The sequence below is a fragment of the Vipera berus genome (genome assembly GCF_964194415.1).
Source record: "Vipera berus genome assembly, chromosome: Z".
Taxonomy (NCBI): domain Eukaryota; kingdom Metazoa; phylum Chordata; class Lepidosauria; order Squamata; family Viperidae; genus Vipera; species Vipera berus.
The window spans coordinates 123,566,947-123,581,700 of record NC_138205.1 but is presented as its reverse complement, the minus strand read 5'-3'; the positions used below and the strand labels follow the sequence as shown (position 1 = coordinate 123,581,700).

Genomic DNA, 14,754 nt, shown 5'->3' with positions numbered 1-14,754 from the left:
TAAGAAAGTTAATGAAAGCATCATGTCAAATAATATTAAGGAGAAAGACAGGAGCATCGAAAGCTCATGGTGCATGTCAAATGTAAAGCTCAAATTAATCCCTTGGAATAATTTATAGGCACTGTGGAGAACCACCAGCCTTGTGGCCAATAAAGACAGGCCCTGGAGCTAAAATTATTGGCTCTGATTGAGATTTAGGTCCCTATTCTTCTGTTATGAATTCTTCCAGGTTTCATCTGTAGGATGAGTTATTCTTATTAAGAATGTCATGTTGAGTTGAGCCCTCAACTCCTGTGGTTTTGCTGGCAGCGTTTATTTAATTAAGTTTACATCCTGCCTATTTCACAATCCAAAGTGGCTCTAGAAAGTTTACAATACAATTAAAAACATAAACAAAACATTAAAATAAGAGTCACATAAAAAATATAAGCCAAGAGCACATATGTCACAGAGGTGGTATCTTCTCAATTGTTCCACCAGACACCTCCAGCCTAAGTGTGTTCATCCGGGCCCCAGATCAATCAATAGAGCCAGGTTTTAAGGCCCTTCTGGAAGGCCAAAACAGTGAGGGTGGATCTCACCTCCAGGAGCAAGCTGTTCCAAAGGGAAGGGGGTCACAGCAGAAAAGGCTCTTCTCCTAGATACCACCAGCTGAAATTTCTTGGCTGATAAGGTCCTCAGCATGCCCCTACTACTGGAGCGAATGGGGTGGGTGTTAGAATATGTTGTTGAAAAAATGGTTTGTTTAACAGAGTATTATTATTAATACACAGTGGAAGTTGTACTGGGACTTTTAGGCAAACAGTAATGCACTAACACGAGTTTTATAACTTATTTTTACTCAGACAACAAAAAGAAACACAGTAAGAAATAGTCCAAGTATCAATCCAGTATCATGCACATAAAAGTCAGTCCATAAAAAACATAGTATCAAAATACAAAAGCTGCTTACCAATATCAAAAACAATATACACTGTAGCAAGCAGTTAATTCTTGAGAGAATAAATATCAAGTTAGCAAACAAGAGAACAAGAGGTATCCAAACACTAACATCAAACACATATACAAGAGCAACTACGTGTAACATCTAACTCTCTTTTATGTGGAATAATTACAGCCACACCCTTAGGCCGTTTAACTCCTTAAAGGTGCTTTTACTCCATTATATAATATTGTCACCCAAATCAAGTTTAATCTCTAACAATCTCCCCTTTTGGGTGGCATATTATACATATATTTTTACAATCTCAAATTACACATATCACAAACAGATTTATGCTTTATAGCACCCTGAGCTTTAGTAAACTGGTCAGCAATATTATCTTCAGTTGCACAATATTCCAGTTTAATCAAATTATCTTTAACACATTGTCTGACATTTAGATACCGTAGATCCGTATGTTTTGATCTAGTTTTCACTGCAGCATTAGTTGCTAATTTTATAGCTGCTTGATTGTCTTCATACACTTTTATTGGTTCATTACAATTTAAACCCATATCAAACAATAATTGTTTCCATACCAATAGCTCAGTACATAATAAAGATAAACAAGAAAATTCGGATTCAGTTGTTGATAAGCTTATATGCTTCTGTCTGTTAGACCTCCATCCTACTAAAGCGTTTCCCAATAATACAACCAATCCTGAAGTGGATTTCCTGGTTACAGTATCAGATGCAAAACTAGCATCTGCAAATGCTTTTAGTTCCAATTCCTTTGTTGGCTCTAGATATAGAGAATAATGTATGGTGTGCTTCAAATATCTTAAAACTCTTTTCGCACCTTGCCAACATCTGGTTGTAGGATTCTCACAATATCTAGCTAAATGATTAACTGTAAATGCTATGTCAGGTCTTGACCAGTTACATAAATACATCAAGCTGCCTATTAATGATTGATATATCTTTTTATCAAAGACATTGCTGTTATCTGCTGAACTCTCAAAACCTTGAACCATAGGTGTTTTTACTGGTTTACAGTTTTCCATATTATAACGTTTCAGCAAACCATTAATTTTCTTAGCTTGAGACAGTTTAAATCCTTTACTAGTCCTGACAATATCCAGCCCTAGATAATGACTAATAGCTCCTAGATCTTTTACTCTAAATTTTCCTTTTAACCCTGAAATTATTCTTTCAGTTTCTGTTTCATCTTTTGCTATAATAGCAATATCATCAGTGAATAATAATAACAATGATAATTCACTATTTTGCTGTTTTATAAATAAACAAGGATCTGCAATACTAGCTTTAAATCCCAAACTATTTAACTCTTTTACTAAACATCTATTCCACTCATAACCTGACTGTTTTAAACCATACAAACTCTTATTCAGTTTCCAACAGTACCCTACCTTACTTTCTATTCCTGATGGAACTTTCATATATATATCATGGTTTAATGTTGCATGCAAATAAGCAGTTTCAATATCTACATGTTTTATACTATAATTCTTATTTGCTGCCCAAACTAAAGCAGCCCTAAGAGTGGAAGCTCTTAACGTTGGGGAAAATACTTCATCATAATCACTATTATTCTGTGCAAATCCTTGAGCAACTAATCTTGCTTTATGTATTACCTCTCCTGTAACACTTTCTTTCAGTTTAAAAACCCATTTACATCCAATTAACTTTTCTGTTTTAGGTATTTTAACCTCTTGATAAACATTAAGATCTTGCAAAGACTTTATTTCTTTATCCATAGCTACTTTCCAATTCTTTCTTTCATTCTCAGGATACATTTTTATTTCTTCAACATTAGAAGGTTCAATGTCTATTTGACAAATTAAACCTGCCTCGAAACGATCAGGCTGTCGTCTTTCCCTGTTAGACCTTCTGAGAATTATTGGACTTATAGGTACATTTACATTATTATCTTCTTCCTCTCCTGTCTCCACTATCAGTGGTTCTTGTTTGATCTCTCTAGCAGGTTCCTCCTCTTCTTTATCACTTTCATTTGAGGAGTTAGTTAAATTTTGTTGAGGAATATATACAATATCTTCTACCCTTTCCCAGCCTGACTGTTCTTGAAAAACAGCGCTAGAACTACAATAAATATTTTTAGTACCTTTCTCCCAGAACCGATAAGACTTATGGTTTAACTCATAGCCAACAAAAAATAATTGTTTAGCTCTATGTTCTCCTTTATTTCTTATTGAACTTGGAATATGTACCCAAGTAGGTGTCCCAAATGTGTGAATATAACTAAGATTTGGTTTTCTCTTATACCATAAGGTATAAGGAATTTTACCTGTAGCTGAACTAACCACATTGTTTAAAATATGATTAGCACATTTTGCTGCTTCTCCCCATAAGCTATCAGGTAAACCAGAATCTTCAATCATAGATCTAATCATAGCTTGCAATGTTTGGCCCCTCCGTTCAACAAATGCATTATGCTGAGGTCTATAAGGAGCTGTACGTCTATGCTCTATTCCCTCTGAAACTAACAGCTCATTGAACTGTTTATTAACAAACTCAGTTCCATTGTCTGTTATTATGGTTTTTACATTTAACTGAGTTTTCCTTTGTACAAACTTGAGCCAATTAGATATTGTTTGTATAGTTTCAGTTTTTGACGTAAGGAGATAACAGAACCCATATCTGCTATAATGGTCTAGAATATTTAATATGTAGCAAGCACCCCCTAAACTGGGTTTCATAGGACCTATCAAATCCATAAATACCAGTTCTAATGGAGTTGTGGTTTTAAATCCATCTAACCTATTAGCTGGTGCTGCCCTACTCTTTTCTCTACCACATACGTTACACTGCAGATATTTCTTACAAGCCTTTAACTTAAACCCATTAGACAAAGCTACAGTTCTTTTTAGTGTATTAAAATTCACATGACCCAATCTTCTATGTAATAAATGAATACATTCATCATGTGGTTTTTGATTTGTACAAGTAGTAGCCATTATAATAGGATCATTGCTAATTACAAACAAACCGTCTTTCATATTAGCTATTAAGTTCACTTCATTCTTTTGAATAAGACATTCCTCCCCTTGGAAAGTAACTTTAAAACCTGCTTCCAATAATGCCTTAACTGATAATAGATTATAATCACATCTGGGAACATATAGCATTTCCAAATTTTGTTTTAAAAATGAACAGTAAACCTTACCCTCTCCAGAGACCTTGACTCTCCAGCCATTAGCCATAGAAATATATTTTTTACTAGACCTTATATTCTCAAAATCCCTTTTTATTTTTGAAATACAGTGTGTAGCTCCACTATCTACCACCCACCAATTGTGGTTATTAGTAGTTCTATTAGCTACAGCTACATTAATCAGCTTTTTATTCTTTCTATGGCTTTCCTTTCTCTGACAATTACTATTCTGACAAAACTTAGCAATATGTCCCTTTAACCCACAATTAAAGCATTTCCTTAAAATATAAGCAGATTCAGTCTTCTTTATTTCTTGTTGCAATGGCTCTCTCAACTGTTTTCTCTCCATACGACATCTTGATTCTTCCAACAACCTTCCAGTTATTGAAGAAACAGTTAGGTCTTCTTTGGACAAAACCTCCAAGGACGATACAAAGGCATCGTAGCTCTCATCCAATGATGATAAAATGATGTAAACCTGGTGAAGCTCTGAGAAAATAAGTTCTTTTTCTTGCAGTTCCAACAAAGTTGCTTTTATAAAGTTAAGGTGAGCTAACATATCGCCATTCTTTTCCAGTCTAGCTCTAAATAGCTTTCTGGTAAGATTTATATGAGCACCAACACTGTCCCGAACAAAAATCTTTTTCAACTTAGCCCAACATTTAGCAGCAGATTCTTCTCCACGCACATGGACTAGCTGTTGGTCTCCTAATGTTAGCCCAATGATAGATAGAGCCTTATCATTGTCTTTATTGAAGTCTACAATCTTCTTGTTATCTTCTTCATTAGTTGGATCCCAGGCAGTTACATCAGGAGGATTATGGACTATTTTCCAAAGACCTTGATTTTGTAATAGCAAACTACATTGTGTAGACCAGGATACGTAGTTTGACCCATTAAGCCGGGTAATGCAGAATGGATTGAATAGTCCTTGTGCCATTGTCTGAATTCGAAAACTCAGTTAGGAAATATAAATACAATACTGTGCCTGTCCTCAGCACCACACTGGATCTGGGCCCATAACCAATGTTAGAATATGTTGTTGAAAAAATGGTTTGTTTAACAGAGTATTATTATTAATACACAGTGGAAGTTGTACTGGGACTTTTAGGCAAACAGTAATGCACTAACACGAGTTTTATAACTTATTTTTACTCAGACAACAAAAAGAAACACAGTAAGAAATAGTCCAAGTATCAATCCAGTATCATGCACATAAAAGTCAGTCCATAAAAAACATAGTATCAAAATACAAAAGCTGCTTACCAATATCAAAAACAATATACACTGTAGCAAGCAGTTAATTCTTGAGAGAATAAATATCAAGTTAGCAAACAAGAGAACAAGAGGTATCCAAACACTAACATCAAACACATATACAAGAGCAACTACGTGTAACATCTAACTCTCTTTTATGTGGAATAATTACAGCCACACCCTTAGGCCGTTTAACTCCTTAAAGGTGCTTTTACTCCATTATATAATATTGTCACCCAAATCAAGTTTAATCTCTAACAGTGGGCCAATCCCATTGAGGCAAGATACCGTAGTTCCTTAATTAATGATTAGGATTTGCCATTGTGTTTTTCTGGGATGTTTTCCCCACTTCATACTCTAGACTGCATTATTAGAATTCCTGTTACTCTGCCAAACAAGTCCCAATTAAGTCCAACCCTACTTAGCGACATGTCCTCTTCCACCCCCACCCCCCTTCTCTATTGCTACTATTCACACCCTCATTCAACCTATGATGTCCATTGTTCCTCAGTCTAACCTAGTGACTTAGATTCAGAGTTGTTATGGTGATAAAATGTGGAGGGAGACCCCAATTGTATCACCTTGTCTTCATGGGTGAGAGGTACAACTTCCATGCCATGCCAATCATTTAATCATTTGTAATAGTTACAACAGCTCTACAAAGTAGGCCAGAAGTTATAGGTTCATCTACTCATGAACAGAAGCTTCTCAAATAATTAAATATGACATATTGTTTTGCCAGAGATCCTCAGCTCATATTTTTACACATGTAAACATCCCTTTGAACATTGGGTTTTAGTGATGACAGTCATTCTCTTAATTTAAACAAGCAACCTGTCTTAGTGGGTTAGAGCATCACGGGAAAAGAAATAGAAATCCAAACAGTACAACTAAAATCAATCAATCAATAAATAAATACCTGAAACTCATTTAAGTTATCATAGCCCCATATGTCTACATAAGCTCATTTTCAAATATGCAGAAATTAAATGTCAGAAAGGCATAGCCTGAGCCCAGGTTTATGTGCCAGTCACAACATTCTGCAAAAACTGCTACCTAAGCATAACCTTTAACAGATAAAAAAGGAGAAAAATATAATATGTCTGACAGAAAGTATTCATACCATTTACATTTAATTTTAGTCAAATATAAATGAAAGCAAAGCAGAATCAGTTTTAATTTGCCCCATCCATTAGTTTTTGGAGTATGGTCCCTGGGATGGTGCTTCACCAAATGGTGTCCTCATCCTAGGAAAATTCCACACGATCCCGATCATGCAGAGTTTCACCCAAAGGTTAGTTTCTAAAAACATGTCCCTCAGGAAAATTTTAAAAAAGCTATGAGAAATTTTTCAGGATATATAGCTAATTATGCTGAGGCCTTAAAATGATGGATTGTACTTTTTATGATTGTATATTGCCAAAAACAAAAGATAGATCCTAATACCTTTAGAACACTGCAGTTAACAATAGGGTAGTAAATGGAATTTTCCCCCAATTTGATGCTGCAAGGTAAGATCTTCCAAACTTAAGCAAAATATATGAATCATTGGGATCAACAGCGAAACAATCATTTGGTTTTTTTTTCTCTCCAAGAGATATTCTTTTACACAACATCAAAGAAAATGCATCAAGGTTAGAAACCATTCATGAGGACATCTATCAAAAAAATAGATTCTGAGATTTTTGCTCATTACTTTTACCCTCCCAGTGATGCCCTGCCCATTAAGTAGGATTTTCCTTCAATCTATCCTTTCATTTCCTTGTTAACTAACAGTTTTGATATCACAGTATTTTTTTCCAACTCTCTTGTTTCTCTAGAAGAGATCCTGAAAAGCCAGATTGCCCACTGGTGGTCTCCTGATGGCACAAGATTAGCCTATGCAACTATTAATGACTCCCGGGTCCCATTAATGGAAATCCCTACATTCACCGGAAGCCTTTACCCAAAAGTGGAAACCTATCACTACCCAAAGGTAGGATAGATTTTACTATTCATCTAACATTCAAGATTTGGTTACTTTTATTTGGAGATGCAATTCAAGATTAATTGAATACAGTTAGAAAAGCAAGATTATTTCTGAATGGATGCTGTAATTATAGTTGTCACAACTGATTCTGCTTCATCATCACCTGCAGAAGCGGGGGGGGGGTGGTTGTTGGTAAATTTATACGGAGAGGGGAGGACTAAGAAATGCATAAGAGCCTTCTGTCACCTGACAGGAGACAGCCGCCAAGGTCAAGCTCCGAGAACTGTTCAAACCGCACAGAATGTTTTCCAAAACAAAAGCACTGCATATAGGTGGACAATGAACTGCAGATGGACCACAGAAGAAAACCGATGCCAGGTTTTGCTGGAAAACTTCAGAACTAACTTTGCTTCTGCTGTACCTAGATAGAGGTTTACTCTTGGTGAACAGTAAGACACTGGTGAAGCGGGCACAGCAGCACCTGCATTTTCTCTGTTGCATGAGAAAAGCACATCTTCCTTCCCCTGTCCTTACCACTTTCTACAGAGGGACGATCGAGAGCATCCTGTCATACGGCATCACAGTCTGGTTTGGAAGCATCCCTGCTTCAGGCAGGAAGGCGGTGCAGAGAGTGGTGAGGAAGGCTGAAAAGATCATTGGCAGTTCCCTCCCTCCCACCCAGCACATAGCACAGAAGCATTGCTTGAGCAGGGTCTTCAAGATTATCTCTGACACTACTCATCCTCTTCACAACCTGTTTTCCTTGTTACCTTCTGGGAGGAGGGGGATCCATGGTATTAAAGCAGAACATCCAGATTCAGTCACAGTTTTGTTCCATCCAGTATTAACCTTGTGAACTCTAAAGCTTCTTCTTTCCGTTATGTATTCAAAATGGACAGTGATTAATATTTATATGTATTTATATGTAATGGTGTAGGTATATACATATGTTGTATCTAGCATGTTTATATGTGTGTTATGTATGTGTACACTTCTGAGAGCAGGCAACAGAATTTCATTTTTAATGTGTGCCAGTGTGGCCACTGTAAAAAATAACAAAGGATTATCTTATTTAACTCTTTGTATCAGGAGTTCCTTTTTTAGAATCTGCCAACTGAGACAGTTGACGATAGTCTTAAGCACTTCAGGATCATATTATAGAATCACAATCTGATGGTTGCTCGTTTAGCGACTACAATTGGGATCAGCAACCCGGTCATGAAGCAAAGCAGTTGCTAAGTGTAACTGTGCTCATAGTCTTACTTCAGCTTTCCTTTGCTCTACAGACTTGCACAGGTCATAAATGCAAGAGTTGGTCACAAAGTTAATTTATCATCACCTTCATAACAGCAAAGAGTTATTAAATGAGGTAGTTGCTAAATGAGGACTGAGCTTAGGTCACTTTTTCAGCAAAGCTGTTGTCAGAAGTTCCAGAAGCTGTGAATGCTCTAATACTGGAAGTTTTTAAGAAGAGACAGAACAACCATTTGTCTGAAATGGTATAGAGTTTCCTGCCTGAGCAGGGGGTTGGACTAGATGACTTCCAAGACCCTTCCACCTCTATTATTATTATTGTTATTGTTGTTGTTGTTGTTGTTGTTATTTTCAAGATGACCAGAGGAGCAATGGGGTTGAGATGGAAAATAGGGCACGTTATGTGAAGCTGTGGCTTATGGACTATTCCCACTCTAAATACATCAAAATCACTCAATGGTAATTTTCTATCCTAACTATTGTTATGTTCTCCTTTTGCCTTCTAGGTCGGGACAGAAAATCCAAGCATTTCCTTACATGCAGTTGTGTTGAATGGGCCTCCTCATGTTCTAGAGATGACTCCTCCTGATGATCCACGAATGAGGTTTGTGTGATGCTACATTAAAGTAAAGATGAGACCATGAGATGCAGCTCTGGTATATATAATCAGCCACCTTTATCCTTAGATTTTCTAATTCTATTCTTTCTTCATTTCCCTACCCATTTTTGGATATCTAGTTGTCTTGGTCCAGATTTAAGCCTGCTGGGGACGAGGACATAACACCAGCAGTAAAGATAGAAGCTGAGTGACAAACCACACTCAACATGTAGTCATTAATGGAACTACATCTACATGGAAGGAAGGAAGCAATGGGGTGCCCCAAGTTTCTGTCTTAAGCCCAGTAGTCTTCAGTATTTTTATGAACGATTTAGATGAGGGAATAGAAAAGGAACTCATCAAATTTGTAGACAACACCAAGCTGGCAGGAATAACCAACACCCCAGTAGGTTCAAGATCCAGAAGGATCTTGACAGACTTGAACACTGGACCCCATCTAACAAAATGAAATTCAATATAGAAAAAAGTAAGATTTTACACTTAGGCATGAAAAACCAAATGTGCTGGTATAAATTAGGTGAAACCTGGCTCAATAGTAGTAAGTGCAAGAGGGATAGTAGACAATCACTTAAATATGAACCAGCAGTGTGTGGCAGCAGCCAAAAAAGCCAATGCAATCCTAGGTTGCATTAATCCTAGGTTGCATTAATAGAATCAAGACCACACAAAGTTCTAGTACCGCTTTATAAAGCCTTACTAAGACCACATCTGGAATACTGCATTCAGTTTTGGTCACCACAATATAAAAAAAAATCATTCTGACTCTGGAATGAGTGTAGAGAAGAGCCTGGAGGCTAAATCATATGAAGAATGGTTGCAGGAATTGGATATATCTAGTTTAATGAAAGGGACGTGGTGTACACTTTTTGGACCCAACAAAACTGACAGAAATGGAGCCACAAAGGACAAGTACAGGTGATTCTCCTTTTACAATCATTTATTTAGTGAACGTTCAAAATTGCTCCGAAAATAAGACCTATTGCCTCTTTTAGAGGCCAAAAAAAATGAGAGCAGGTCTTATTTTTGAGAAAACATGGGATGTGGCTTTTTAGATATTGATTGGGGTGTTGATGGCTGGCTATTAAGTCATTGGCTGTTGTTTGGTTCTGCTGCCAAGCACTCAACTCCTAAGTACTTGATAAGCTGGTGGTAAATAACTTGATAAGCTGGTGGTAGAGACGCGGTGGCTCAGTGGGTTAGGACGCTGAGCTTGTCTATCAGAAGGTCGGCAGTTTGGCGGGTCGAATCCCGAGTGCCGCGTAACAGAGTGAGCGCCTGTTACTCGTCCCAGCTTCTGCCAACCTAGCAGTTCAAAAGCACGTTAAAATGCAAGTAGAAAAATAGGGACCACTACGGTGGGAAGGTAACAGCGTTCCGTGTGCCTTTGGCGTCTAGTCATGCCAGCCACATGACCACAGGGATGTCCTCAGACAAGCGCTGGCTCTTCGGCTTTGAAACGGAGATGAGCACCGGCCCCTAGAGTCGGAAACGACTAGCACGCATGTGCGGGGGAACCTTTACCTTTACCTAGTTTAATGAAAAGAAGAACTAGGAGTGACATGATAGCAGTGGTCCAACATTTGAGAGACTGCCACAAGGAAAAAGGGGGAAAACCTATTTTCAAAGTACCAGAAGGCAAGACAAGAAGTAAAGGGTGGTAGACTATCAAAGAGATATCCAACCTAAAATTAAGAAGAAATTTCCTGACAGTAAGAATAGTTAATCAACCGAACGATTTTCCCTGGAGGTTGTGGGTGCTCCAACCCTGGACGTTTTTAAGAAGAGACTGGACAACCATTTGTCTGAAATGGTATAGGTTTCCTGCCTGAGCATGGGGTTGGACTAGATGACCTCCAAGTCCCTTCCAAGTCTATTATTCTGAATCAGAATTAAGGTTCACTTCAATGAAGCCTATTTCATTCCTCTAATAAAAAAAATCTAAGCATATTCTAATATATATTTAAGCCACAGTTAAATGCCTATGAAGGCAGTGGAGTCCAATGGACTATTGTCAATAAAATTCAATCACTCATACTTCAGTATCTCTCAGTCCATTCAGTATTAGTTGGGATGTTGTTCCCTTATTGTACCATCCAATAGCCAGTTTGGACTAGTGGTAAAGGCATCAAGCTAGAGAAACCAGGAGACAGTGAATTCTATTTCTGCCTTAGGCATGTAAGCTGGCTGGATGACTGGGGCAATCACCAGGAAAAGGTAAGTTCTAGCCCTATCTTAAACCATGAAAGCCAGCTGGAGACTTGGGTCAGTCCTTCTCTCTCAGCCCACCTCACAGGGCTGGTGCTGTGGAGAAAATAAGAGAAAGAAGAAGCATTGAGTTATGTGTACAAATAATAAAGGCAGAGTGTAAATAAATAAATTCTGGCTCTGATGCTACCATAATCAAACAAAAGGCGAGCGTCTTGGTCTTTCATCTCCACTCCATAATAGGGACATGGAAAATTCTTAGCAAGCAAGAACAGGGGATTCAGTTCCATAGGAGCAAAATGAAGTAGCATCCACTGTAGATTTAGTATACATTGCATAGCAACTTTATAGATTTAGTATGCATTGCAGCTGAAATAGTGGGGTGGAGGGAAGGAATAGGAATATTTGTTATGGGTGAGTAGAGGGAGCGAAAGCAAGGGATTGTGCTTCACTCAGCCTGGGCAAAAATAGAATGAGTGCCCCCCCCCCAGAGCTGTAAGATTTGAACGGAGCAATGCTTTCAGAAACAGTGAAAAACGACAGGGCAAAGAAAGTTCATGTCTTAATGGGTCATGATAGGAGCAACAGCATGATGTGGTAAATCCCTGAACAGCAGAGAACAGAACAGTCCAGGGTGAAAACACAGGGCAAGGGGGACTACTGGGGAACCGGTGGAGGACTGAAGACAGCTCTGCTCACATGATCTGATGGCTGCGGTAAAAAGAGGAGCTCTTTGAAACTCCACTCCCAATCATGGAGAAGACAAGGATCACCATAGGTTTGCTCCAGGCAGAGCCTCCCTGAAAAGAGGTCACATAATAGCAATCTCCATTGTGTTCAAAAGTTGGTCATCTCCTGACCAGCAAAGAACAGAGCAGATCTGATGGAATGGATTTTCTGGAGGGAGGGGAAGTGCATTTCGGAGGAGCAAGAGGCCACTCGGTCCAGATATTGTCAACTCTACAAATGAGTATGGCTGCAGACATGTTTTCTTCTCATTCTAAGTTGCCACATAGGAAGGGGGTTAGTTGCCACATAGGAGGTGCTTAGTTAGTCAAAATAATTTTCTGTCCTGTGGGAACCAAGGTCATCGGCTGCTCCCGAGACTAGAGACTGGGAGTTGCATAAAAACCCTGCCAATTAATCATACTAGGGAATGTAGTAGATTGCATAGTTTAAAGGGTGGGATGTTTAATTTTGTACTGGGAAATTATTACTTATGTATCCAAACTTGGTTTCACTTTTGACCATGCCGATACTTTGTAACTAATAAACATGTTCTTTGAGGAGTTTGCAAGCCTCGTAGTTCTGCTTTATTCATCTCTGTCTGTCTGAACCATGACAGATATCAAGTGTGAGAGAAATGGGTGAAGGCAGCTCACTTCACTTGTGAGATATACTTTTCTTGTGAGATACATTCACTACGTCAATGCTAAATTTGGCAAGGTTTTGTCCTTAGGTGTGAAATATTTTTTTAAAAAAACTGAACTTGGAAGAATCACCATGTTATATTTTTGGTTTTGAGTCTGACATCAATCTTGCTATGCAATAAATCTGGCCATTAAACTACAAAGCTTAACACTGCCCAACACATAGGCATATAGACAAATCAAAAAGCTAAAAAGGAAATGAAAAGACTAAAATACTTTCTCACCAACAATCAACATCCAGATATGCAGAGATTAATACTAGAGAAACCGTCAAACTGTAAACAGAAGCCTAATCAAGAAATCATCAAGGTCCTTCATCCTGGTGGGGAATTTGGGGTAAGAAGGAATATTTAACCTGTCCAACTTGCACTGTGGCACTGTGTTTACTGCCCATTTCTGTTCCTTTGGCAAAAGCCCATATTCTGTATATCCTATTCTCCAAGCTGCAGCTGAATTCGTGGGCTAAACCTTGCTGACAGCTGCAGAATTAATCTTGGGTTTATTATTTCTCATTTTCCTCCCTCAATTCCCGACTCTTTTGTGTGCACAGCCAACCCATACCAAAACGCAGGAGTTTTCTCTCCAGCAATGTAGCACATTAATCCCAATGAGAGCAATGGCTCCTTATACATATTTTATAGACAACAAATGAACTCATAAAAATTGCATGGACTGTACACATTATGAAACGCTATTGTATGATAATTTAAAGATGGCTTTGACCTGCAGGTTCCACTTGAATATGATCAGGCAGTGTGGTGTGTCAGTTTTGCTGTTGGGGAGGGCTCTTTTTTCATCCCAAACCCCTCTTCTCCAGTTCTAGGCAGAAAATCTACCCATATTCAGTCTGAGATATTACAGTAAAGCCTAACACCAAATGAAACTCTTACATTCTGGCTTAAGTATGAATGTCCTTTGTGAAATAGAATTTCTGAGATGGACAGAACCAAAATGGCTTGGGTCCGGGATATCTGAGGGAACACCTGCTGCCGGCATCAAGTTCCCTTCGTCCAGTGCGCTCCCACAGGGAGGTTCTTCTCAGGGTGCCACCGGTAAGAGATTGCCGGCGGACGACACCCAAGGATAGGGCCTTCTCAGTGGGGGCGCCTGCCCTTTGGAACCAGCTGCCAGTGGAGCTGAGGACTGCCCCCGACCTCCGTTCATTCCGCCGGGGCCTGAAGACCTGGCTCTTCGAGCTCTCTGGCCCAGGCTGAGGATTAATCTTATTTTAACTGGGGTTTTATTTATTTATGCAGGGACAAATATAATTTTTTTAAAATTTGTTTTTAACTTTTGTATCTTGGTTTTTTAATCACCCTGTAAACCGCCCTGAGTCCTTCGGGAAAGGGCGGTATATAAATGTAATAAAATAAAATAAATAAAATAAATAAAATAATGTCATTATTTAGGAAGACATTTTTTTTACTACAGTGAAAAAGTTGACCAGGCCAGCTTTGAAGATCTGTTCCTGCTGCTGCTTAGATATCGACAGCTAATAGATGTCAAGCTTCTGGTTCTCTCCCTTTCTTTAAAAACAAAACAACTTTATTTTTATACCAGACCTGGATTTCAAATAGAGGACTATCTTTTTATAGCCAGGACACATGATCACCCCTTTAACTACTAAAGATAACTTTCATAGATGTTTGCCTCTTGTGATCTGCTGTAGCTTATTAAGGCTTTTTGTTGGGCTTCGGTACTTTGGCTAGAGGTGATTAGAAAAACTCAAGGTGGGTGTAGGTGACTCATTGTAGACTAAAATGTATTGAGAATCACTGTGATGATTCAGTATTGGAGTAGGACTTGGGAAATTCAGGTCAGACATTTAATGCCAAGTGATTTGGGACTGATCATTCTTTCTCCAGCCCAATCTTCTTGTTGTAGAAGAAAAAAGTAAAAAGTAAA

The 14,754-nt window shown here is 38.4% G+C and overlaps 1 protein-coding gene across 1 annotated transcript in view; it reads left to right on the top strand.

Moving 5' to 3' along the window:
- DPP6 (dipeptidyl peptidase like 6) overlaps positions 1–14,754 on the top strand; it is a gene marked incomplete at both ends in the record, with an annotated part of 250,083 nt that overhangs the window by 190,839 nt on the left and 44,490 nt on the right. The window contains 2 exons of the mRNA XM_081346284.1: positions 7,193–7,347; positions 9,102–9,199. Coding sequence (XP_081202410.1) covers positions 7,193–7,347; positions 9,102–9,199 — 253 coding nt within the window. The remainder of the gene's footprint in view (positions 1–7,192; positions 7,348–9,101; positions 9,200–14,754) is intronic.